We start from the raw sequence: 27903 nt of genomic DNA on the forward strand, positions 1-27903 counted from the left end.
ATTATTATTATTATTATTTTTTTTGCAGGCCATGCCATGCCAGGCCACCGGGCATCTGTCCGAAGTGCCCGATGTTGCAGTCCGCGCCTGCAGTGGCATATTGAGTCCAGAGAAGCTTAATAATGTAGCCTACATGTGGGGCAAAAACAAAACAAAACAAAAAAACACTGCATGTTTTACTTCCAGTGAGGTCAAGGAAAAGGTAGGAAAAGGAGTTAGACAATATATCGAAATATCGCAATATTCAATATATCGCAATATTCAAGATATCGCAATATCGCAATACTATCGTATCGTGACTCAAGTATCGTTTTAGTATCGTATCGTGGGCATCTGGGGCCAGTTGCACCAAGTGGTCTTAACTATGCCTGGTCGTAACTCCTACGTCGGTCTTAGTTAAGACCAGTCTTTAGAGTGGATTTACGCCTGTTGCACCAACAGGGCTTACGTCTGGTCTTAACTACGCTGGTCGTAGCAATGCGCGTCCATGTGAATTGACGGGAATGTGCCCTGATTGGCCCAAAAATGTGCCTCGTGCCGTCACCCACTACTGTATGTGCGTCACTACACCCTCCCTCCTCCCACCCCCCTCCTCCTGTGGAAGCTCCGGGGGAAATGGCGGCGATTAGTGCCAGGCAGTCTGAATGAAATTGAATGTAACGTTCCCAATTCTATGTATTCAATTCTAAAAAACAACCCTCAACATTTGGGAAGGCTAAGCCACACAACTAGTTCGTTATAATCGAACGTCATGCTTCGAAGGCGACTTTACGACGATGAGGACGGTGAGGACTCAATCACATCAGGTCTCCGCTGATATACTACCACGGAGATCTCTACAGGCACAGGCACCTTACGCCTCCTCCTGACCAGGCGTAATATTTACGACCGGTCTTAGTGAGAAAAAGGCTTATTGGTACAACGGCGTAGCTGTTAGGTCGTAAAGTTACGACCAACTTAGCTTAAGACCAGTCGTAAGACCACTTGGTGCAACTGGCCCCTGGTGATTCCCACCCCTAATATAGCTGTGTCATTCATTCTCTTGTAGTCTACAGTAGCCTACAGTACATGTTAATGTGGGTACCATAAGAAAAATGTGTAAGTTCAGGCACAACATTATATTTTTGTAATGTTTATTTTCTGTTTATTCTGTTTCAGTCTTACAGAATAATTACAAAGTATAAGGATAAATACAAGTTTTGTTCTGTTGAAGAGGAAAATAAAACAGAGGAAAAAAGAGAAAAAGAAACAACAATCCTCAAATGAGAAGAAAGCTTTCAGCGTCCTTTCCTTCGTGGTGTTAACTATCTGTCTAGCTGTACAAAGTTGGAAATGTACTGCGAGGGCAGAATAACATTATTGACGTATAATATCCCCGTTGACTCAACAGTGTAGTCTAATTTAGCTGTTTGCTAGCTAGCCGCCCTTTTAACGGCACGTAAAAGCTTAAAAACTCATAAAAGTGGTCCTCATGTGTGAAGATGGGGTCATGCCTATGTTCCCCGGGTTCTATGTTCCCCGCTCCTGCTAAAAAGGGTTCTATGTTCCCCGGGTCTTATGTTCCCCACTCCCGAAAAAGGGTCCTATGTTCCCCGGGTCCTATGTTCCCCGCTCCCGAAAAAGGGTCCTATGTTCCCTGGGTCCTATGTTCCCCGCTCGTATGCGTAAAGTCGGCGAGTGCAAACCACAATATCTCGAGGTTGTGAGACTTCATTGACAGACTGCATGAGGGAAAGCTCGAGTCTATAGGCTCAGATATATGCACACATTCAGCAGCAGGAGCAGCAACATGCTATCCATAATATTACATTTTTCAGAGAGAGAGAGAGAGAGAGAGATCAATATTTGCAACATTCGGGTGGGTCCTCAAGGCCTGCGCCCACCAGCTGGCAGGCGTATTCACAGACATTTTCAACCAGTCTCTCTCCCTCCGACGAGTTCCCTCCTGCTTCAAAGCAGCGACAATCATCCCCATTCCCAAGCAGCAAAAAGTGACCAGCCTCAATGACTGGCGCCCAATAGCCCTCACGCCAATAGCCAGCAAGTGCTTTGAGAAGCTGGTCATATCAAAGATCCGCCCCACACTCCCCCCGGACCACGACCCGCTACAATTTGCATACCGCCCCAACAGGAGCACAGCGGATGCAGTAGCACACGTGCTCCACACTGCCCTGTCCCACCTGGAGGGGAAGGACACCTATGTAAGAATGCTGTTCGTGGACTATAGCTCAGCATTCAACACCATAGTACCCTCCAGGCTGGTACGCAAGCTCAAGGATCTGGGACTAAACACAGCAATGTGCGACTGGATCCTGGATTTCCTGACAGACCGCCGCCAGGTGGTGAGGGTGGGCAACCTCACCTCCTCACCACTGACCATCAGCATAGGAGCGCCCCAGGGGTGCGTCTCCAGCCCCTTCTGGTACGACCTCTACACCCACGACTGCGTGGCGACTCAAACTTCGAACACCATCGTGAAGTTTGCAGACGACACAGCGGTCGTGGGGCTGATCTCGGGGGGCGACGAGACGGCCTACAGAGAGGAGGTAGGGGCCCTGGAACAATGGCGCCAGGACAACCACCTCTCTCTGAACGTCTCCAAGACCAAGGAGATCATTGTAGACTACAGGAGGGGGGGGGGGCACACACCCCCGAATCACCATCAACGGCACAGTGGTGGAAAGGGTGGACAGCTTCAAGTACCTGGGAGTCAACATCCACCAGGACCTGACTTGGGCCGGCACACCGCCACTGTTGTCAAAAAGGCCCAACAGCGAATACACGGACTCAGGCGCCTGAAGAAATTTGGGCTAAGGCCAGAAATCCTTACGGACTTCTACAGAGGCACCATTGAAAGCCTGCTGACTGGCTGCTTCACCACCTGGTACGGGAACTGTACCACCATGGACCGCAGGGCGCTACGGAGAGTGAGACGCGCGGCCCAGCACGTAACAGGATGTGAGATCAGCGGAGAGAATCATTGGGACCTCTCTCCCAACCATCCAGGAGACAGCACACAAACGCTGCATATCCAAAGCCCTGAACATTACCAAAGACCACACCCACCCCCTCAACAGTCTGTTCACCCTCCTGCCCTCCGGCAAGAGATACCGCAGCATCCGGAGCAGATCAGCCCGGTTCTGCAAGAGCTTTTTCCCATACGCCATCAGGCTCCTTAACTCCCTGTGACACCCCCCCCCCCCCCTTCACTCAAACACACACACACACACACTCGGACTTGGACTCTTTGATCCCTCACACACTACCATAGTTGGTAAACAGAGACTTTATTATGACCTTCTCTACCATCGTTGGTACTTTTTAATGTTTGTTTTTAATTTAGTTTTTTAAATTAGAGTAAGCTATTTTTATTTATTTATGCTGTTTTTAAAAAGCACTTTAGCATGTGCAATAATTTCCCTAAAGCACTTTATTTTTAATTTACTACCTTTATTGTCGGTTGTCAGTACTTCTCTTGAAATTGCACTATTTGTGGGCTAGATGCGATCGTCATTTCGTTTCTGCCGTACCTTGTGTATTGCTTTAATGACAATAAAGCTGAACTTGAACTTGAACTTGAGTTGCCAGATCTGCATGAACTGTATAAACAGCGGTGCCTCAGGAGGTCCCTGAAGATCATCAAAGACACAAACCATCCCCACAACAGCCTGTTCTCCCTGCTACCCTCAGGGAGAAGATACAGGGTCCCAAAAGCACGCACAAATCGCTTGAGGAACAGTTTCTTCCCGCAGGCCACCAGACTCCTTAACATACAAAAATAGTGTAGTAGCCATACTGTACCGTACTGTAGCTGCTACCATTATGTATGTCTAATGTTTAATTGTATGTCTAATAAGGAATATGCTATTTGCACCTGTATGTCAAATACGCCAAATTAAAAACGCTGAGTTTAATTGTATGTTTAATAAGGAATATGCTATTTGCACCTGTATGTCAAATACGCCGAATTTAAAACGCAGAGTTTAATTGTATGTTTAATAAGGAATATGCTATTTGCACCTACATGTCAAATACGCCGAATTTAAAATGTCTAAGCACGGCTAAAGTATGCACAGGACATGTGCACCTATGTGCAGTGAATATGCCACTGTCTCTGACTTGTCCTATCACTATACTGCCTTATTGCTTGTTGTGTCTATTGTTGTTTTTGCACTCATATGCCCTGTTACATTTGTACTATGTTGTAAACGGAGTCCACAGCACAAGAATTTCACACGTGATACTTGTACCATGGAGTGACAATAAAAATCTTGAATCTTGAATCTTGAACATTCACGCAGCACAAATCGCCTCTGTCTATATAACCCACAGACATGCACAAGTTCTGTAAAGCCATTCAAATAAATTGTTTAATTTTCGCTTTCCTCTGCAACAGGCTACTTCCCACAGACTACTTCGCAAGCATAATGGGCGAAGAAAAAATAAAGCGAAATAATAAGTGTTATATCACTACGTGGCCGACATATGCTTCTCTAGCCTCTGTATAAATGTTACAAATTGCTAGGGAAAACTTTCTTATCGTGGCATTGTGCCAGGAAAACATGAGGCATAGCGTGGTAGGAAGGAAGTTGGGATGGTTGGATGGTTGTGGAGGCGTGCGGCGGTGCGCTACTCGCCGACTTTACGCAAACGAGCGGGGAACATAGGACCCGGGGAACATACAGTAGGACCCTTTTTCGGGAGCGGGGAACATAGAACTCTTTTTAGCAGGAGCGGGGAACATAGGTACGCTCCCGTGAAGATTATCCTGCTGAACACTGGTTCGCGTTTGCATAAGCTTGCGTTAACCACAGACCTTATTTGAAGCATCGCGCCAAAAACCCATTCAAAAATCCCATAGGCGAAAACAGTGAAGAACCGGGAGTGTTAGCATCGATGTTTTCCGGACTCATTCCTGCGGCTCTCTATTCTGTATTCTGCTCACTCACAGTAGACACTAAAACTCTCTGAATGAAATTATTTTATAGTTAAAAGGGAGACACCCCCCCCCCCCACACACACACCTATTCAATAGGTGGAGAAACTCTGGGATACATTAGGTTAGGCTTTTAATTGAAGGGTTAATTTTCATACAAATATGACACAAATTAAATTACTGTTCTGACAGGACGTGTGTATTTGAGCTGCCAGCGCCTTTCTGCAATTCATTCTCTATGGTAAGGACAAGTCCTCTTTCTTGTCATAACCTGGCTCTGTGGGTTATGGCAAAAGAAGGAAACAGGACGCAAAGTGACAAAAATATAAAGTATTTATTATAATAATGTAAATCAATGAATATAGTATGAAGTGTGTTGATCTGTAGCATCAGTAGTGTCAATGTGGATGCGTGTGGGTAGTGTAGGGTGTTTGTCAAGTTGAAAATAAAGCAAAGAACAAAACCAATGTGCAGGTGCTGGCAGGAGGGAGCAAGACAGACTGAGAACCAGGAGCTTTTAGAGTCTATACAGCACTGGGCCCAGGTGCCCCAGATCTGGTAATCAGCTGCTCCTCCATGATCAGCCAATTAGTTCTCCAGTCATCTCCTCTGGCAAAGACAGACAATATGAGAAACCAGCACACAGACAAATAGACAGATAGACAGGCAGGGCCGTCACAGACCGCACCTGGCGTTTAAGTGCTCTTGGCGGCTAGTGTTCTTGGGCGGAGCAGTCTGGGCATCTCAAGCTGAAAAAAGTTCAACATTTGGAAAAAGAGCGCGCTGCTCTTCAGTCACTCCTACCCCTTCTCCTGGCAGGGGGATCTTCAAACTCTGCTGCTGCCAGAATTGCCAATAATCTGGCTTTCATATTTACAGTGCAAACAATCAACAACAAACAGATGAAACTAGCTGGCTACCGTCCATGTGAGTCCTGATCTGGAAAAAATAAAACATACAAGAAATGCTCTGTGCCTCTGGTCTGTGCGCGTTAGAAGCGCTCTGGGCATGATTTCCAAAGCGTTCTGATTTGAAATACACATGCCCTGTGTGAACAGCCACTAAAACATGAAAAGGAAATAAGATTCCATTGCTTTTAGACTGCTTTTATGTAGCTGAGCCTGTGGTCAGAGAGGAGCCTCCATCAAAGCAATATATCGGTCTAATTCCATTTCATAGGCTACAACATCTCAGCTGTTTTTCCCCTCTACCATAGTTATTAGCATACCATTGGGATTGCTTTCATGCTCAAAATGTGTGCAAACTGATGCGACGCAGATGCGATCCCTGAGTGTGAAGCAGGCTTTAGTCTGAGGCAGGTGTGAGCCCCCCTCTCTCTCTCTCCTGTTAGCGGCTCTGCTCGCTCGCCCCACTCCCCCACCTGAAGCCCCGCTCCCTCCACTGCTGTTTGACGCGATTGAAGGGCCAATTAATCACCCACTGCTTTCTCCTCACCCTCAGCGCCGAGCCCCTCTCCCACTCTCCCCCTCAGTGCCGAGCCCCTCACCCTCTTTCACTTTCAAGCACTGACACACCAAGCCAACTGTACTGGATTTAAAGTTCTAACTAGAGCCACAAACCACCAGGAAACAAGAGTTGCAATCCATCGTCCAATTTATTTATTTAAAGGTTGATGTTGATTGCCCAAAGATTGCCATGAGGATCGCCATGGTTCTGAACAGAAGGAAAAACAAATTACATCTTGTCCAAACAAATCATAAATACAGCATTTCAATCTTTTCAAATATATGCAAATTAAGTACCATAAATATCCAAAATAATGGTTTGCCAAATATTCTTCCTCACAATATTATTTAACAAACTGTATAAAATATTACCAATTAACCTTCATATCAATCCTTGCCAACTTAAATACTTGATAAAAGAAACTGAATTGCTACTTACATTGAAGGTTATTCAAAAGACACATGGCAAAGAGGCAGGTACAAACATTCTGGTGAGGTGAAGATGTTTGGAGACAAAGAGGAAGGAGGCCTGATCCCTGCCTCTAAAGTGGGAGGTACTACTACAGGCACACTGAACCAACACTTGGTGTCTCCTTGTGGAGATCAGGGGAAAAACTTGTAGTTTCTAACACCAACTGTCAGCAATGTCTGGGCCGTCAGTGAGGGTCTGTGGCCATAGTCTTTGCGGTGTGTCCGACACCGTTGGCTCTAGTCTGCCTTGTCGGCGGCTTTTTCGGTCGATTCAGCATCGGGCCGTCGATGAGGGAAATCACTCTGATTGGCTGGTCAACCGGTTAAGCGGAGCAGAGCAGGAGAAGAGAGGGCACGCACAAAACGTTCTTCTCCTTTTTCAACTTCATCTCATCTGATAATTCCTGTTGGAGAATAAATTAAAGAGTTCTTGAGTCAGAGATTCGGCTTACTTGAATATTAGGGATGCACGATATGGATTTTTACAGCCGAGATGATAACCGATAAATATATGCTTCTCCTAGCCGATAACCGATACGATAAACCGATAATTATTTCACATTTTTGTATTAAAAAAATAAGTTCTTCACCTGTATTTTATGCACACCTGGGGTAAAAAAAAAAGAAAAGAAAGAAAGAAAGAAAGGGCAGATGTAGTGAGCAAAGATGGATGATTTAATATTCCATAGCTCTGACATCACTATTGTCAACACAAACAACACTTCTGATATAATATGATTGCTTTAGTAAAGTGTATCACTCAATAGTCAATACAAAAAATAACAGCTTTTATAGAACCGAAAGCCTGTAGCTGCTTAGTCTGCAAATAAAACACAAAAGGCATAGTAATTTAGACTCTTTGGCATGTTACTGGCAACTAAATGGGCTGTCTGAATTTTGCATTGGGGCCAGTTCTATTGAAGTGATGGGGCAGGCATGGAAAGCCTCACTATAAGCCATCATATCTGTGTCGTTTCACTTTTTACTGAAAAATGCTCCCTCTAGATTGAAGAAAAGACACTATGTGATGTTGACTGGTGTGTTTTTATGTAAATGTGTGCATTAGTTTTCCTTATTATTGGTAGATCATGACTGCCCCGCAGCTAGCTACATTAGCTTCACATTAGCTTACATGTAACGTTAGCGTTAGTTACTTTTGGAGACACAAACCCTGGACGTTTCATTTTGGGTAATGCATGAGGTTCTCTATGGTTTACGCCAGTTCTGGGAGTATGAAGTGCTTTAAATGTGGGGATGTTTGGTCACAACAAGCTTGCGGACCACTGTCTGCTGAACAAGGTACGCCACGTACATAGCTAGCTAATGTTAGCCACCACAACAGGTAACGTTAACGCCATTGACTGTATGTTAACGCTAAACAAATCCACTGCCTCCTCCCCACGTTTGGTTTAGTGTAACGCCAGCTCAGACTTTCCCCTAATCTGAGAAACCTTGCGTGACATGTATTGCAAATTGCAATAGCGTTGTTTTGTTATTATTTGAAACTGTCAACAGCCACACTGGAGGCGGCCATGTTTCGCCAGCTGCTTGTGACACGCGGCGCCGTATTATCGGGGGCTATTTATCGGCTAAAATGTAATTATTGGAATAATAAATAATAACGCAAAATGGCCATCCGATAAATATCGTGCATCCCTACTTAATATGATTGAAGGTCTCATGAAATGAAGCGCACTAGCACAATGGGCATGGATACATTTCTTCAAGAGATTGATACAGCATTTTATGTGGTGCAATGACGCACAGACAGCTGACATCATACTAGATAAGTTAGTGCTGATACATTGTACAGTACAGTAAGCTGTGGTACAGATGTGTGATAAGAAATTTACATTACTGACATCGCAGGACTAGAGCTGGGTATTGGTTCAAATTTCAAGAATCAATTCGATTCCGATTCACAAGGTTGCGAATCGATTAACACGTTCAGTGCCAGCGACGCCATATGGCGTCATTAGAAATTTACCGTACAGTGCCAGCGACGCCAAATGGCGTCATAACTCCAAATTGTTTTTTTGACGGGGGGGTGTCGATCTAAGCTTCTTACGTCGCCTCTAACAATATTGTAGCTATTGGAGGTCGATAACCTATTTTACAAACCCATTAGGTGGCGACAGCACTCTCCTGATCAGAGAAAAAGGAGCCAAACACACAGAAATAGTCACTGGGGAAAATGAGGAAATCGCATCGCATCCGTCCGTATGCATCGACGTGCCTCCATAAACGAGCACAACGCCAGCTGTGCCCCCAGCAGCAGCATCCGCTGTCACAACTGAGCACCTCCATGTACGCTGCAACAGCACATTCACATAATCAGCGTTATTATTCCGAACTGGAAGCATGCCAGCCCGTGACAAACACACGCGGAACCAAAAAGCTGAATGTCGCGCACCATTCACTGTGTGTGCGCAGCAAACTCAGCAGAGACTGAGAGCCACCAGACACATAAGACACACCCAGGAGGCGTGTGCAGTTGAGGGGGGGGGGGGGGGGAGCACGCAGAGCAGCAGAGCAGCATACACTTCACCCAGACAGACCCAGACATCAGAAAATTAGCTTCAGAGTCAGTGATGTGCTTGAAATGTTTAATTTCACAAAAGGCTCATTATCTCAGCTCGTAGAAAAAAAGGGATGTTTTTGCTTCAATCAAGCTATCTTCTCCGGCTCATAACTAAAGAACGGAAAATGGGATCAATAAACTTTTTTTTGCAGGTGATAGAAGAGAGTCTCATCGTTATTTGTGCGTGTTCAGTGTTTACATAGTAATTATTAAAAAAATTATATGACTGTTTTAAAATGCATTGCGGCCTATGTGGCACAGCAAGCAACCTTTTGCCCAAGGGCCGTGGCACTCAAAGTGTTAATCTCGATTTGATTCCGATTCGATTTCAATATCGATTTGGTTAGTGATACCAAAACGTGTTTTTTGAGCTGTAACCTGAATTACATGACTGTCCAGTTATGTAACACAGGGGTTCCCAACCTTTTTTGCGCCAAGTACTATGTTTATTACTAGCCTATGTTTATTAAAAAAAAGTTTTTTTCTTTTTTTTTTAATAAAAAAAATCGATCTCTGGACATATGAATCGATATCAAAGGATTAAAATAAAAATCGATTAAAAATCGGAGAATCAATTCTTTTTTAACCCAGCCCTAGGCAGGACAGTTGGTGATAGATTAGGATTCCTGTGGTTGGACATGTGAGATTAAATGTGTGTGAATGTTGAGGATAGTATGTGTATGAAGATCCATATTATGTGTGTATGTATTTCAATGAATAACAGAAAGTTTTGTGGGGGATACTAAACTATAGTGTGCAAGTCTGAAAAATGTGTGCGCCTCCACCTCTTCCTTTCTTTTTCCACAAGCAAAACACAAAGCAAGGGCTGACAACACCAGCGCCATTTACAATTTCTTATCAGATAGCGCATTTAACACCATACAGCCTGCGCTTCTGAGGAACAAGCTGGAAACCATGGGTGTGGATCCTCTCCTGTCAGCATGGACGCTGGACTACCTCACAAACCGACCACAATATGTGAGGGCACGGGACTGTGTGTCAGACACGGTGGTCTGCAGTACAGGGGCCCCGCAGGGAACGGTCCTGGCCCCGTTCTTTTTCACTGCATACACTGCAGACTTCACACACATCACCCCCTCCTGTCACCTGCAGAAGTTCTCTGACGACTCTGCGATCGTCGGTCTCATCACTGGAGACGACGACGCAGAGTACAGAGGACTGATACAGGACTTTGTGGACTGGTGCCTGCGGAACCACCTCCAGCTCAACGCCGGGAAGACCAAGGAGCTGGTGGTGGATTTCCGCAGGCGTGGTCCCCCACCCCCAACTCTGGTGAACATCCAGGGAAAAGACATTGAGAGGGTAACATCCTACAAGTACCTGGGTGTTCACCTGAACAATAAACTGGACTGGTCAGACAATACTATGGCACTTTATAAGAAAGGACAGAGTAGGCTGTACCTACTGAGGAGGCTGAGGTCATTTGGGGTGCAGGGGGCACTGCTGAGGTCTTTCTATGACACGGTGGTGGCCTCTGCCCTCTTTTATGGCGTGGCCTGTTGGGGCAGCAGCATCTCAGCCACGGACAGGAAGAGGCTGGATAGGCTGATCCGAAAGGCCAGCTCTGTCCTTGGCTGCTGCCTGGACTCAGTGGAGGTGGTGGGTGCGCAGCGGATGAGAGCAAAGCTGGCCTCTCTGATGGAGAACAACTCCCATCCTCTGCACGACACTGTGACAGCCCTGGAGAGCTCCCTCACCACCAACAGACTAGTTCATCCAAAGTGTGTGAGGGAGCGTTTTCGGAGTTCTTTCCTCCCAGCGGCTGTCAGACTTTTTAATTCTGTACACTCTTGAGTGAACAATGGTTTTTAAATTGCTGCTAAAATGGCTGCTAAATGCACTTTTATCTAGCACTTTAATGTAATTTCTGTGCTTTTAATGCAATTCTTAGTTGTGTAATTGCTATATTCAGTTTTTTACTATGTTGAGCATACGTGCTATTATGTTGCTGTCTCTTTTTTTAACCCTGTCCACTTGCTGCTGTAGCACTGAAATTTCCCCTTGTGGGACGAATAAAGGATTATCTTATCTTATCTCTTATATATTCTCCATTAGAAGTAGCTACATTATGAAAGTGGTGAGCAAACGCTGCTTTGTTTCATGAATCTGGTTTGTATATCCGCAGTCCTGGATCTCACACGCATGCTAGTTGAACATCGGCAGTAGTCTTTGCGGTGTGTTCATGTGCAACGTTTTGGCGACATCAGGCGATGTAACATTCGGCCTTTCTCGCTTTCAAGTTGAGTCGGTGTGTTCTTGCCTTTACTCTACCTTTATTCTCCGACACTGACAGATGAAGTGTGGAGCTCAGGGAATGCGCCGCGCCCTAATTGGCTGCAAATGCCTGTGGGATGAGCCACTGATGGCAACGAGCAGTTTGTGTACACCAAGCTCTTTAAAGCACCATCCAGTGTGATTGGATTGACTGTGTTATCGATTAATTTACAGTCATCTGAATTCTGACTGCTTCTATATGCAGACACCACAATTAATGTTATTTCTTAACCAGAACGGCATAGAAAACAACTGGAGACTTCTAATTTGGTCTGTAAATGTAATCCATGTTGCAAAGTTGCATCAAGCTATGAACGTGAACTTTTAGCCCTCGTTCACACCATACGCCGAAGCTACGCTGAAGCTATACAGCGTGGAGGCCGCTTCATTTCAGCGTCCTTGTTAACAGGCGAGACCGATCACACCAGCAGCACACCACGCCACGCTGAAGTCATGACGAAGGTACGCTGCGTGCTGCAACGATAGTTTCAGCTTCTGTTCTATTTTTCAAGCGTGCAGCATGCTGCACCCGAGCTGCCAGGCATGAAGTCTTCCAATATACTATTACTTCCATTCCTGCAGAATGAGCATATTGACGACAATTGTTTGTCCCGTGTCAGAGATTGTTGCACAGCTGTAGGGAAGTCCAGAGAGGACTGCGTCCGAGCAGCCGAAGATGGCGAGTTCTGCCTCCGGCTGAAGGGTTATTTTGTAGGCCTTAAGGTCCTTACAAATCGGGAGCGTTTTTTTCGTGCGATTAATTCGCATGTCAATAATATTTTCCGAACCTATATCAGTCAATGCAACCGTGCATACCAACGGCGAAGTTTCGCTGACCGTTATTGCGGTGTTTATTTTTTCGAACCCAGGCGATTTTTCAGAAATTCGCTTCCGACGTGTACACATCTGCAGACATGGGACCACGTCACTTCGGTCCATGTTTCAAGTAAGTCCCAAGTCATTTGGTCCAAGTCACAAGCAAGTCCCAAGTCATTTTGTTTTGGGCAAGTCAAGTCAAGTCAAGTCACAGGTTTTGTCAAGTCAAGTCAAGTCGAGTCCTTAGTTAAGGCAAGTCAAGTCCCAAGTCAAGTCACTTTTCTCCCCCACGCCCAAGATACTGCAGTCTTACCTTGACAGATGCAGTATTAAAACATGATATTAATACTTGTCTAATAGTGATATTATTGGTCAATTTACAGTAGCCTATCTAACCTGGTAAAAAATTAATTGAATTTGTATTATAATCATTGCTATTCAGTGAAATACATGTAATCATACAAAAGTCGAATAACTTTATAAACGCTTATTTATTTCAATAACTGCTTCAAAATCATAATCCTCTGCGTCCATTTTAAACAGTGAAATACTGACAGCCAGACTACAATGTAATCAAACAAAAACAAATAGCTGAAACAAACAAAATATAATGTAAAAAATATTATATAAACATTTCCTCTCAATCACTGTTAACACATTCACTGCCAGCCGTTTTTTTTTTTACTGTAGGTAGGTTCTGCCAGAGGGTTTTTTTGAGGATTCTGGCTCATCTTTCAAGACCCGAGGATTCTTTTCTGCTAAGATTTTGTGAACACACAATATCTCAAAAGAACTAATAGAATGTGTGCTTTCTCTGTCTAAAAGAGTTAGTTTGTAGAGTTAGTAGTTATGTAAGCATTAGCAGTTGAATACAGCATGGTTTCAGCGTCAGAAAAATTATTCTGAGATAAACGGCTTTTTGTGAAATTCGATAGAACAGTCACTTTAACCATTCATTTTTGGCATCAGTAAGACGTCAGACATCTAAACAATAGTTTTGAACAGTAATTTCCTCCATAACAGCAGGAAACCCCCCTCTGCTTCCAACTCCTCCCTCCGTGTGTGTCTTCTTGGCTGCAGCGGCCGTGTCACAAGCTCGTTGCTGCTGCTGTAACCTCGCGTCACCAGGCTCATTGCTTTGCTGCTGCTGTGCCTGTCTGCGCGGCCGCTCTTTGAGGAAGTCTGGATGGACTCGCTCGTTACTTGGAGTTTTGGTTGAGAGCTTTGATGAAGCTTTTGCGATTCTGGTCATATTTATGCTGCGTGTTTCAAAGTGTGTTCCACCCGTAATCTATTATGCAAATTTGCAATCCCGCACCGCCAGCAATCAGCGCAAAAAACGAAAGCGTTTTCGCCAATCCATTTTACAGAGAGAATGGTTTCCTCACGCGTTCCCGTGCAGTTTTGGCTCCCTCTTTCTACTGTGGAGAGACATGTCGCCACTCAGAAAAAAAAAAAATCGACGTAAAAACACGTCATTGGCAGTGAACGTGTTAAACAGTGAAACACTGACAGCCAGGCTACAACATCAGACTTTCTTAGATTCGGCCCCTGTCCCGTCTGCCCAGTGCTGCCAACTCTTTTCCAAGCAAAGTCATTATTGGTTGTTCAGAAAGTCGCTAGAAAACAAACAAACAAAAACACACGGCGTAGCCGTTGTAATAATCATTGACTATTGTTGTAATATTAAGTGCTGACTCCGCCCACCTGGGACAGATAGGGGAGAAGCGCTGTGTCTGTGTTGGTCAGACAGAGAAAAGGAGAGAGACAGAGAAAACCCACACCTACACCAATTCATGGGCAAAATCTGTTGCGATTCACCTGGATTCAACACATTAACATTGCTTTGCATACTCAGATTTGTCGCTAGTCGCTTTTGAGAAATAAAGTCGCCAGGGGGGTCTGAAAAATAGCAAAGTAGCCAAGTTGGCAACACTGCGTCTGCCTCTGCAGAATAACTCAGCTGTGTGCAATCAGTGAGGAGTGTGATTGACAGCCAGTCATCCAATCACAACAATGGCTGAGTTTCCCAACAAAGAAGCTTCTTAAGAGTTAAGAAGCTTCTTAAGGCATTAAGAAGCTTCTTAAGGAGTTAAGAAGGCTCCAAAGAAGTGTTTCCCAAACGCCTTCTTAAAGGGCCCATATTTTGCTAATATAATGTATTATTATTTTATTGTTGGCCTCCAGTAGAGTAACTTATTGCATCAGTCATAGTTTAAAAAACTCATTGTTTATCTTGTACTGGCTCTCACTGCCCCCTTCAGTTCACCCTCTGTCTGAAACGCTCTGTTTTTAGGTCCTGTCCCTGAACCCCCACCCTCCGGAAAATACTCCAGGTGGGCAGCGCGAGGAGTTTTTGCGTTTGCAAACTTCTGCCCAGAGAGCTATCGCTGTAGAAGCGAGACTGTCTGTCGGTCTGTCTGTCTGTCTATCTATCTATCTATCTATCTATCTATCTATCTATCTATCTATCTATCTATCTATCTATCTATCTATCTAGATAAGATAGATAGATAGATAGATAGATAGATAGATAGATAGATAGATAGATAGATAGATAGATAGATAGATAGATAGATAGTCATGCATAACAGAAACAGACAGGCGATCTCTGCTATGGCTACTAAATTTGGTAGTTGTAAAACAATTATATCAACGAGCAACTGATTGTCAAAACGAATTTGACCATCGATGAAAAACGTGACTTGGACATAAAGCAAGCTATCAATTGATTTATCAACATCCCCCTAGCTATCTACAGCTCCGCTAGGCCGGGCTGCACCCGGACATTTCCTTCGGTGGCTGGCCAAGCAGGGATTCTATTACCACGGCCTGCCATAACGTTACACCGGGAGCTTCACACTAGCTAATGTAGCTAGTTAGCTAACTTCCCAAATACTTGTGACTATAGTGTGCCTCTCCTAGCAAAGGCTACACGGACCAAACCAAAATGAGGACTTGGAGAAGTCAGCAAGTTGGACTAACGTTACAAGTTCTGAAAATATGTGCCTTTCGTCATTCATCGGTTGTTCATGTCTATAAGGCAGCTGTGCTGCTAGGCTAACATAATAGCAAGTGCTAACGTTACCCAGCCGGTAAGTAACGTTAGCGCTTCCTAGCAGCACATTGGACCGATGCTGGAATGAGACACATATTTTCAGAACTTACCACTTCAGTCCTACATCCTGGCTCACTTCCATGTCGTCTCCTTGTTTTTGCGGTCTGGAATCCGTTATTCCATGAGACTACTACTGTTGTGTTAGTCCCAGACAGCCAGGCTAGAGAGAGCCTGGTGAGTGGTGACGCCGCCGCGGGTTACTGAAACACAGAACAGGGAAGAGAGGGGAAGGGTGGGAGCTAGCGTGCGCGCGCTGCGCGCCGGCCGGCGGCAACGCTTTGTTGCCAGGGTAACAAGTCCTTACTGACGTCACAAAAATTATGGTTCTCGCACAAAATCGCCATAAATCCATGTCATCTCGTCTACGAGAGTTCATAGGCGCGAGGGGTGGTTCATGGGGGTAAAACACTTTCACATATTTATTTGAAGCTTAGCCCATGTTTAATATGACCATCCAAGATTGTAACAACATATATATGATACAAAATTAAGAAATGCATAATATGGCCCCTTTAACACATTCACTGCCAACAGTTTTTTTTTTACTGTAGGTAGCTTCTGCCAAGGGTTTTTTTGAGGATTCTGGCTCATCTTTCAAGAGCCGAGGATTATTTTCTGCTAGGACTTTGTGAACACAAAATATCTCAAAAGAACTAATAGAATGTGTGCTTTCTCTGTCTAAAAGAGTTAGTTTGTAGAGTTAGTAGTTATGTAGGCATTAGCAGTTGAATACAGCATGGTTTCAGCATCTGAGAAGGAAAGCTGAGATAATTGCATTTTTGTGAAATTCGATAGAACAGGCAGAACAGTCACTTTAACCATTTATTTTTGGCATCAGTAAGACATCAGACATCTAAACAATTAGTTCTGAACAGTAATTTCCTCCATAACAGCACCCCACCCCCCTCTCCTTCAAACTCCTCCCTCCGTGTTTGTTCTCCTCCTCCCTCCGTGGCTCCGTGGCTCCGTCTGTCACAAGCGAGTCTCTGCTGCCTGTCTGTGCTGCCTGGCGGCTGCTCGTCGGGCGAGTCTGGATCGGGAACAGTAATTTCCTCCATAACAGCACCCCCACCCCCCTCCCGTGCGATTCTGGGCTTTTGAGCTTTCTGCTGCGTGTGTTGCACCCAGAGTGTATTTTAGGAATCCCCCATGTTGTGCGCCAGCTCCAGCGCGAAAGCGAAAGCGTTTTCGCCGCGTTTTCGCCGCGTTTTCCTCCTCCTTCCTCCGTTTTCCTCACGCTATTTTCTGCTGTTTTTGCTCTGCTTTTTCTTGTCTGGAGAGCACTGTCGCCACTTAGTGGGTCGGTGGAATGGGTTGTACACGTTCGGTGGCTCCCATATTTTTATAGGAGACGTAGGGGGCTTGGATCCACGTCCCACCGTCAATTTTTTTTTTTTTTTTTTTTTGACGAGATAACTCGTCGACGGCAGTCAACCGTTGGATTTTTTTTGACGAGATAACTCGTCGACGGCAGTGAACGTGTTAACAGAAGAGAGAGAGAAAAAAAAAAAGGCTCTTAACACATTCACTGCCAGCCGTTTTTTTTTTACTGTAAGTAGCTTCTGCCAGAGGGTTTTTTTGAGGATTCTGGCTCATCTTTCAAGACCCGAGGATTCTTTTCTGCTAAGATTTTGTGAACACAAAATATCTCAAAAGAACTAATAGAATGTGTGCTTTCTCTGTCTAAAAGAGTTAGTTTGTAGAGTTAGTAGTTATGTAGGCATTAGCACTTGAATACAGCATGTTTTCAGCGTCTGAAAATTTAAGCTGAGATAAATAGCTTTTTGTGAAATTCGATAGAACAGTCACTTTAACCATTCATTTTTGGCATCAGTAAGACGTCAGACATCTAAACAATAGTTTTGAACAGTAATTTCCTCCATAACAGCAGGAAACCCCCCTCTACTTCAAACTCCTCCCTCCGTGTGTGTTCTTCTTGGCTGCAGCGGGCGTGTCACAAGCTCGTTTCTGCTGCTGCTCCTGCTGCTGCTCCTGTCTGCTGGCGGCCGCTGGGCGAGGATGGGCTCGCTCGTTTCTTGGGGTTTCGGTTGAGAAACCCCAAGAAACGGGGTTTCTTTTGCGATTCTGGTCTTATTTATGCTGCGTGTTTCAAAGTGTGTTGCACCCATAATCTATTATGCAAATTTGCAATCCCCCACCGCCAGCAATCAGCGCGAAAGCGAAAGCGTTTTCGCCAATCCATTTTACAGTAAGAATGGTTTCATCGCGCGTTCCCCTGCAGTTTTGGCTCAGCTTTTTCTAGTCTGGAGTCTCTAGTGCTCAGCACTGTCGCCACTTAGTGGGTCGGTGGAATGTGTTGTACACGTTCGGCGGCTCCAATATTTATATAAGAGATGTAAAAGGGTTAGATCAACGTCCCACCGTCAATTTTTTTTTTTTTTTTTTTTGACGTATCAACTCGTCATTGGCAGTCAACCGTTGGATTTTTTTTGACGTATCAACTCGTCAATGGCAGTGAACGTGTTAAGAAGCATCTTAACTTCTTGATGTGAGAGGTCCTCTGCGGCCCACTTGATGGCACTCTGAGCCCACCAGTGGGCCACGACCCAGTGGTTGAGAAACACTGTTGTAGAATAACCTAATCGTGGTCATGTTAAACAAGAACTTCTTCTATTAAACATTATTTATTTCAGACATGGACTGCAGTTCAAATTGCTTTATATACACAGCATACAACAAAATTGCGAGAAACACTACAGAATTTAAGCAACCTTGGGTTCTGTGAAAGGTGCTATATAAATCCACAAGATTCTTATTATGAACGGAATCCATTCTGATTAGAGGAATATAGCCTACCGTAAAACATTTAAAACACAAGTAACCATACATACAGGGGAGATTTTCAAGTATTCCCCAATTTTAAACACTAAAGGGTGCATGAAAGAAAGGAAAAAGGGAAAAACACAAGAGGAACAGTGGACACAAGTATCTCCTTTTGCCTGACGTGGCTGGATCTGCCAGTGTTTCGTCATTAAGAAGGTGTTAAGAATGCCCCAGACCCTTCTTACAAAACCTTCTTAACGAAAGATCATCTTAGCGCTAAGAAGCTTTTGGGAAACGCAGCCTTCTTAACGGAAGATAATTTTAGGCTAAGAAGCAATCGGGAAACGCGTTGGCTTCGTTGGCTTCTTACGGGAGCCTTAAGAAGGGTCAAAGAAGATTCTTAGCGCTAAGAAGCTTTTGGGAAACGCATGCCTTCGTAAAGAAGCAATTGGGAAACGCGTTTGCTTCTTAAGGGGGCCTTAAGAAGGGTTAAATTAGCTTCTTAGCGCTAAGAAGCTTTTGGGAAACCCAGCCAATGTCATAAGGAGGAGCATGACTGAATGACAATTTGTCATTGGATGACTCAGTCATGCTCCTCCTTATGGCATTGTCGTGATTGGATGACTGGCTGTCAGTCACGCTCCAATGAAATGTTTTCTAATGCCGTTCCAGCTGCACTCGCCATGCACTCTGCATGACGCTACCAGACAGACAGAGACACTTGACAACGTTATGTTATCATTTCATTGTTTACTTTAAACTTTACTTTAAACTTTAAACTTACAAACACAAACAAGTCATCCAAGTCATCACCTCTCAAGTCAAGTCAAGTCTTTAACTTCCAAGTCCAAGTAAGTCTCAAGTCATTTATGGTTTTGTCAAGTCAAGTCACAAGTCATCATAACAGGGACTCGAGTCGACTCGAGTCCAAGTCACCAAATCTCAAGTGCCCATCTCTGCACATCTGTGGCTGTTATGGACTCAACTCAACTCAAGTCCAAGTACCAAGTCTAAGTCCCCATCTCTGCCAATAGCTACTGTAACATTTCTGTGGTTGTTAGGTGTGTGTGTGTGTACACACACAGTATGTATGTGTGTCTTATGTCAATGTGTTTGAGTGTGCCTGTGTGCATCTGTGTCCTTGTGTGAGTGTGTATGGGTGACAGAGTGTGTGTGTGTGTGTGTGTGTGTGTGTGTGTGTGTGTGTGTGTGTGTGTGTGCATGTGTCCATCTCTGGGTTATGTCCTCACACAGGATGTGGAGGCTGAATGCTGTGTCGGCGTGTGTGTGTGTGTGTGTGTGTGTGTGTGTGTGTGTGTGTGTGCGTGTGTGTGTGTGTGTGTGTGCGCGCGTGTGAGTCTATGTGCGCGTGCTGTGTTGCCCACCGCTGCTCTGTGCCAGCGTCTCATTCCTTCATGGAGCCATCAGCCTGCACCCATCCATCAGACCTGGCAACCTGAGTCTCTTTTCCACCCAGTCTCCCCACATGTCCTACTAACTTTACCCAGTCTCCCCACATCTCCTACTAACGTTACTGAGTCTCCCCACACGTCCTACTAACGTTGCCCAGTCTCCGCATACGTCCTACTTACATTTCCCAGTCTCCCCACACATCCCACTAAAGCAGTGATACTCAACATGCGGCCTGTGGGCCCGCGATGGAATTGAAAAAAAAAACACAAAAAAAAAACAGTGCACCTGAACGCAACATGCAAGATACCTGCTGAATAAGTGTCCAAATGTTCATGTCATTCTGGCCAATACTCCACTTCTGTTATAGCATTTCAATCTGGAATATGGAATATCTTTCAATAATCTATGATTTAGCTACTAAATTGTCAAATACCGCAGTCTGCTTCCTACCCAGGCACTTATGTATGTACTTAACCTAACTAACTTAACCTAACTAACTATCCGGTGTGGTGTAATCTAAGTATAAATACTTAAGTACTGTACTTAAGTATTTTTTCTGAGTATCTGTACTTTACTTGAGTATTTATATTTCTGTCAACTTTCACTTTTACTCCACTACATTTCCCAAATAAAATCGATACTTTTACTCCACTACATTTCCCCCAAGCATCTTAGTTACAAAGTAAAATCAGAAGAAATTGCGTAGCCTGCAAGCAATCAGGTTTGGCAAATCAGTGCTCCTAGTTTGCAAGTTACGTTAATCACGATCCACACGCCATTCCATTTGGTGGCTGTAATGCAACATAACGTTGTTTGCCAGCGGCTATAAAAGTCAAGAAGAAGAAATAGACTTCCACTCAAGCCGAGGCATGTCCTTTGCTTGATTGTTTTTGCAGCATTTACTTGTAATTTTTACTTTCAATACTTAAGTACATTTAATATCAGAAAATTACTTTTGATACTTAACACATTGAGTGCCAGCGACGCCATATGGCGTCATTAGAAATTTACCGTAGAGTGCCAGCGACGTCAAATGGCGTCAGTAACTCAAAATTGTTTTTTTGACGGGGGGGTGTCGATCTAAGCTTCTTACGTCGCCTCTAACAATATTGTAGCTATTGGAGGTCGATAACCTATTTTACAAACCCATTAGGTGGCGACAGCACTCTCCTGATCAGAGAAAAAGGAGCCAAACACACAGAAATAGTCACTGGGGAAAATGAGGAAATCGCATCGCATCCGTCCGTATGCATCGACGTGCAGAAGCACAACGAGCACAACGCCAGCTGTGCCCCGAGCAGCAGCATCCGCTGTCACAACTCGCACCTCCGTGTACGCTGCAACAGCACATTAGCATAATCAGCCTTATTATTCCGAACTGGAAGCATGCGAGCCCGTGACAAACACACGCGGAACCAAAAAGCTGGGTGTCGCGCACCATTCACTGTGTGTGCGCAGCAAACTCAGCAGAGACTGAGAGCCAACAGACACACCCAGGAGGCGTGTGCAGTTGAGGGGAGGGGGGGGGGGGCACGCAGAGCAGGCAGAGCAGCATACACTTCACCCAGACAGACCCAGACATCAGAAAATTAGCTTCAGAGTCAGTGATGTGCTTGAAATGTTTAATTTCACAAAAGGCTCATTATCTCAGCTCGTAGAAAAAAAGGGATGTTTTTGCTTCAATCAAGCTATCTTCTCCGGCTCATAACTAAAGAACGGAAAATGGGATCAATAAACTTTTTTTTGCAGGTGATAGAAGAGAGTCTCATCGTTATTTGTGCGTGTTCAGTGTTTACATAGTAATTATTAAAGAAATTATATGACTGTTTTAAAATGCATTGCAGCCTATGTGGCACAGCAAGCAACCTTTTGCCCAAGGGCCGTGGCACTCAAAGTGTTAAGTACAGAAAATATCAAGTACTTTAAGACTTTTACTCAAGTAATATTCTAATGAGTGACTTTGACTTTTACTAAAGTCTTTTTCTGGCAAGATATCTTTACTTTTACTTAAGTATGGTTGTCGAGTACTTTATACACCACTGGTGTGCACAACATTGTCAGACTAAACTCCGGCTGACACGCCAAAAACCTACAATCCGCTACAGAAAAATGTATATTGTTTGTTTATTAACTGGCCCCTGGCCTTCTATCATTTCACGAAAGTGGCCCCTGGGCAAAGCAAGTTGAGTATCCCTGCACTAATGTTACCAGTCTCCCCACACGTCCTACTAACATTGCCCAGTCTGCCCACATGTCCCACTAACGTTATTTCAATCTCCCCACACATCCTACTAACGTTACCCAGTCTCCCCACACATCCTACTAACGTTACTTAAAAAAAAAGAGGACTTATGATTGCACATGGCGCCTGCGCTATCGTTCTTCTTGTCTCGTTTGTTTTGTTGACGGAAGTAACGTTAGTTGCCATGGTGCTTTTGAGGCGCTGTGTGCATATCCAACACGTTCTCACTCCGAGCACGTAGCATATTGACACTTTGTCCCGTCCCTTGTGCATCACTTGTTACTAACATGGTACCCTTGAGAGACACATGAAACGACTTGGGCTTTCCGACTAAACTCAATGCAAACCCATGGAAGTCATCTTTGACGCTTATGGCAACTGCTCCCCCATTAGCCTAACTGCTCCCCCATTAGTCAACTGCTCCTCCATTAGGGTCTGGGGGGAGGTTAGGTTTAGGCGTGGGGTGGGAGAGGTTAGGGTTAGGGTCTGGGGGAGGTTAGGTTTAGGCATGGGGGGTGGGAGAGGTTAGGGTCTGGGGGAGGTTAGGTTTAGGCATGGGGGGTGGGAGAGGTTAGGGTTAGGGTCTGGGAGAGGTTAGCTCCTCCAGACCCTAATGGGGGAGCAGTTGACTAATGGGGGAGCAGTTAGGCTAATGGGGGAGCAGTTGCTATAAGCGTCAAATATTACTTCCATGGGTTTACATTGAGTTTAGTCGGAAAGCCCAAGTCGTTTCATGGGTCGCTCAAGGGTACCATGTTAGTAACAAGCGACGCACAAGGGACGGGACAAAGCGTCAATATGCTACGCGCTCGGAGAACGGGTTGGCATATCACTGCGCCATGCGTCCATGTTTAGAAACATGTATTTACTTCGAAAATGACTGTTCCTTGTAATCTTGGATTATTCACAGCGTGGTGAGTACACGAGTAACAACATGTACATATGAGTGTTTTGGTGCTGTTGGAATGTGTATTTCTGGTGACTGAACCGTGTACCGTTTACTCCCATTCAGCTGCTCTGCTGACTACATGTAGCAGGAGAGATGTACCACACTTTATAACTGCACTCACAGAGGAGAGAAAGGCATACATTCTCGTCTTACTATCGGGAATATGGCAAATAGGCGAACCTCCCAAAATGTTGGCGCGTTCCTTTAAGTAAGACCCCGAACACACCATACACCGAAGCTACGCTGAAGCAATGCTGAAGCAATGCAGTGCGGAGGCAGTTTAATTTCAGTGTCCTTGTTATCAGGCGAGACCGATCACACCAGCCGAACGCCAGGCCACGCTGAAGCCACGCTGCACATGCGTGCACAGGGCTCCAGAGTGCGCCTATTTACATGCATTTTCCCACCTTAAAATCTGCCAGTGCACCTAAATATTTTTATAACACGCACCGGTGCACCTTGGAATTTGTAGCATCTTTCTCTCTCTCTCTCTCTCTCTCTACCACCCTGCTCTTGTGCCACAGCGTGCCGTGCTGTCAATCTCTCCCCCCTCACACACACAGAAAGACAGGGAAATACAAAAATACAAAAATTTCAATTGCTTCTGAGTGCTTTAGACTTTGGCTAAGAATCATTTTACTTTGAAAATCCGACTGGAAGTCGTATAGTTCTTATCGCTAGTGGAACACATGACAGTCTGCAGGCAGCCATCCCTGCCTGCAGATCCCTGCTGGCGTGACCTGAATGGCAAGGCTCCTGCTGGAAGCTTCCGTGAAGCGATGTTTCAGCGCTGCTTCTGAGAAGTCTATGGTGTGAACCAAGCGTAAGGACTCGACCCGACCCGACTCGACTTGACTTGGCTTGGCTTGCCCAAAACGGAATGACTGACTTGGACCAAAGTGACTTTGTCCCATGTCTGTCGTTGACCCTCGGGTGTTAAATCTTCCCCTCTCCTCTTTCAGACATGGATGAGTGTGAGAACGACTACAACGGCGGCTGTGTTCACGAATGCATCAACATACCAGGAAACTACAGATGCACCTGCTACGACGGATTCATGCTGTCACATGATGGACACAACTGTCTAGGTACCCACTCGCTTTCTTCCTCTCTGTGCGTGTGTGTGTGTGTGTGTGTCTGTGTGTGTGTGTATAACAGGGCTAACACACTCACTTGGACATCAAGTTAAAAGACTTAAAGTGTAACTTACCCCCAAAACACTTTTTTTCAGCTTTTAACCAATATATATGACTTTGGGGGTGGTGTGTGAAGAATTCTGGTCAAAACCTCCACATTTGAGACCAAACTGTTACCATTGTACCATTTGTATCATTTTCAACTGTATAAGTGACCTCTATGGGTTCAACACTGCTTTTTCTTTGCCCTCAAAACTGCACCAAAATGTGGTACAACCTGACGTCACGTTGTATCCAAAGACTGGGATTTCAAGATAGAAACTCCCCTACTCCCCCTGTACCCTTTCCCGGCTCCTCACAACTATTCCCATGATGTCACAAGCATTTTCCTACCAATATGGCGCAACAATACACACAGCTCATTGGCTGTTTGTGTCACTTGACCTGTTAATCACCTGTTAATTGATTACAATCGCCAGTTATTTTCCTACCAAGATGGCCATGTGGTGATGTAACACAATACTATCAATAAACACCACTATAATCATAAAAGGAAGAAAATGGCATTGTGTTGCTGTAAATCATTCCCAACTTAATTTAGTTCACATTGGGGCAATGGACCCCCATATGATGAGATTTGGTCTCTCAGATGCAAATCTGTTTTTTTTTTTTTTTTTTATGTAGCCTAGATATGATTTTGTCCAGAATTCCATATATATTAGGTTGAGAGATAACAGAGAATCCTGGAATCCTCTCAAGGACCACTGGTGGTCACCGGACCCCACATTGAGAACCACTCAACCACTTTGATTGTGCAGAGAGGAGAGAGAGAGGAGGACTCGTATGTGCCCCTTTTTCACAAAGTGCAGCTCTGCCCCTGTCTGTGACAAGCGGCTTGTCCAGTCGTATGCAGCGGTTCGCACAAACAGATGCGGGATTCCCGCAATCTTGTACCCAATTTCAGACACTGATTGTGCAGAAAAGGGGGGGGGGGGCACCTGGGCGCACACCAGCTATTTTTGTTTGTGTTTGTTTGTTGTTGTTTTGTGAGGGCTGCAGCCGAACTGGCGCCACAGGTAAGAGGCTGTTTCGCCTGTACTGTAGGGTGAGCAGCAGGGGCCTGAGGAGGAGGGAGGGGGAGAATGTTCTGCGGCCCGCTGCGGCTCTGCTCTGCGCTCGTGAGGAAAAAGCAGAGGTGCACTACACTTTTTGACAAGAATCACGAAAAAGGGAGAAACGAAAATTAAAAAGGGACTTCATGGCGGTGTAGAGGATAAGTTGGACAATGGAATAACGTGGAGAAATCTCCCATTGTGATTACATAAGCATGTTGAGAGCAGGGGGTTTGTCCTGAGTATTGCGCTGTACTGCGATAACCAGGCTCCCGTCACTAGGCTCTTTTAACGATACTTACATGGGAGTCAATGGAGTCAATTTCTAGTTCGCCACTGATTCACTGAATGACCAAATTGATATAACTTTCAACCATTTTGAGCAACGCTGTTTCCATACAGGCCACCAGCGTTGGCTAGTTGTGGATATTTATAAAGATTTTGGAGCTCTCATATAACAATGTTTTGTGATGTGGGTAAACTGCGGGCAAACTGTCATGGCGTCGAAAAAATTTCCAAGCTTCCTGTCTGAGCCTCTGAGGACAGCCAAAGAGTATATAGTGAGACAAGAGCAGGCATTCATTTCTTGGTTTTTCCCATAGGTTTTTTCAAATGAAGCAGCATGCCGTTTTGTTACATATCTGGGGGGGTAAGTCCCCCTTTAAGACTCAAGATTTTTTTTAAAAATCGAGCTAAAGTCAACCTGAAACGAAAAATTATATTTTTTTCTATTTTAGATCACATCCCTAGGTATTCAGTGCACCTATTTAACGATGTATGCAAAAAAATCTAATTTCTTTAGTTTTTCACTTTTTTTTTTCACATCAAAAGTTAATTTATCAAAAGTTCATTCATAACGCCAAGAGACTCATTCTAAAGGAGTGGAAGTCTCCCTCTCCTCCTTCCTTTCAGTTGTGGCTGATGGGCATGGTCTCAGTTGTGCGCATGGAGAGACTCAGGTTCCTGAGGACCAACTCACTTGGGAAGTTTTCCACTATTTGGGACCCGTTTCTGGCCTACTTTGACGTAGTCAGGGGTGACGAGTGACTCGCCCAGCTGACCTCTCATGGACCCCTTGCATGTGATCCTATGCAAAACATCTCTCATAAGCACATGAGCACACTACACTGCTGGTAGCCGAGTCGTTACTTTGACAATGTAGTATATGTTTTTCCTTTTTCCTGTGTATGAGCCTGTTTTTGTTTTTATGTTTATGTTCAGTTTTCATGTTCTGAAAACTGTAAAACTATATATATGTATATATATATATATATATACAGTATATATATTAGGGCTGTCAGCGTTAACGCGTTAATCGCGATGCGATTAAGGGCCGCCCATAACTAGGGATGGGAATTGATAAGATTTTAGCGATTCCGATTCCATTTTCGATTCTGCTTATCGATCCGATTCCTTATCGATTCTCTTATCGATTCTCATTGGGCAAGGAAAAAAAAAAAAAGAGTACAAATGGGTTTATTAACATTAATTTTCTTTTAGATTATTATTATTATAATTATGTATTATTATTCAGCTCTGATATCAGATTGCTCTTTTCAATCCCATACCAAGCAGGGATCAGTGTGTCTGTTAAACTGGCTTTGTTTGGGGGTTTGTATTTTGGGTTGAGCATCTTTGTCATCTCCCTATAGAAAATATATAGTGGGAATGAATGAAACAGAACTAGTGGTTAAAATGACAACATGCAACTTTGGACATTTTACTTTAGCTGGCATGTCAGACAAACTTGGTCACTGCTCGGGGACATTCGTTTACCCTCGCCTCGGTCATTTTACTCTTCCCTGCCTGGGTCTGGGTGAATGGAGGGGCTAGAGCTGCACAAGAAGTACTCGCTGCAGCCTCTGTCAGAGTCTGACCCAAAGCGACTACCAGCCCCTGAACCAGTCTGACTCTGAACGTCATCATCCTCTAAATTAAATGGATGGAAATGGAGTATTGGTGAAATCTGGTTTACACAATAGACAGGGTCTGGAGGAGTTTACTCTCCATATTAACAGATGACGCGCTAACGTTAGCCGCGCTGCTGTTAGCTGTTATTATCGTCACTCCGTAGCACATCAAAAACGTGACATTCCTCCAAAATTATTGCATGCTGTGTGGACAAATGTTTCTGCATATTGCTAGTATTTCCCCCCTTTGACGAAATAGAGGTTTTGCAAGCATTGCAAGTGGCACTGTGGTCATCGTTTTGCTTCTGCCTAGACGCCATGGTGGCTGGAAACAAAACAAGGCTGCGTTGCGTGCGTGTCGCAGCGTGTGACGTCATCGCGCATGGAATCGATAGTGGAATCGTTCAGGACGTTGGCTAACGATTCCAAGGAATCGATCCACTGGGACCCGGTTCTCAACAAGAACCGGTTCTCGATTCCCATCCCTACCCATAACGCGATATTTTTTTAAAATCGCGTTAATCGCATGCTGCTATTTTGTCCCTTTGTCGCACCCATACTTGTAGTGAAGCCGTTCGCAGCCATTTCCTGTCTCCTGCCTGTGGAGGCATGGAAGACAAAGACAGCAATGCGCTTCTAAATGGCTCGTTTTACTTTAAATAACTCCCAAATGG

General features: G+C 44.6%; 1 protein-coding gene across 2 annotated transcripts in view; it reads left to right on the plus strand.

The window, feature by feature from the left end:
- The window catches only part of scube1 (signal peptide, CUB domain, EGF-like 1), a 591791-nt gene that overhangs the window by 62813 nt on the left and 501075 nt on the right, over positions 1-27903 (plus strand). For both annotated transcript variants that reach the window (XM_083632214.1, XM_083632215.1), the window contains exon 3: positions 24034-24159. In XM_083632214.1, the coding sequence (XP_083488340.1) occupies positions 24034-24159 (126 nt within the window). The remainder of the gene's footprint in view (positions 1-24033; positions 24160-27903) is intronic.

Source organism: Poromitra crassiceps (assembly GCF_964638095.1).
Source record: "Poromitra crassiceps genome assembly, chromosome: 2".
Classification (NCBI taxonomy): domain Eukaryota; kingdom Metazoa; phylum Chordata; class Actinopteri; order Beryciformes; family Melamphaidae; genus Poromitra; species Poromitra crassiceps.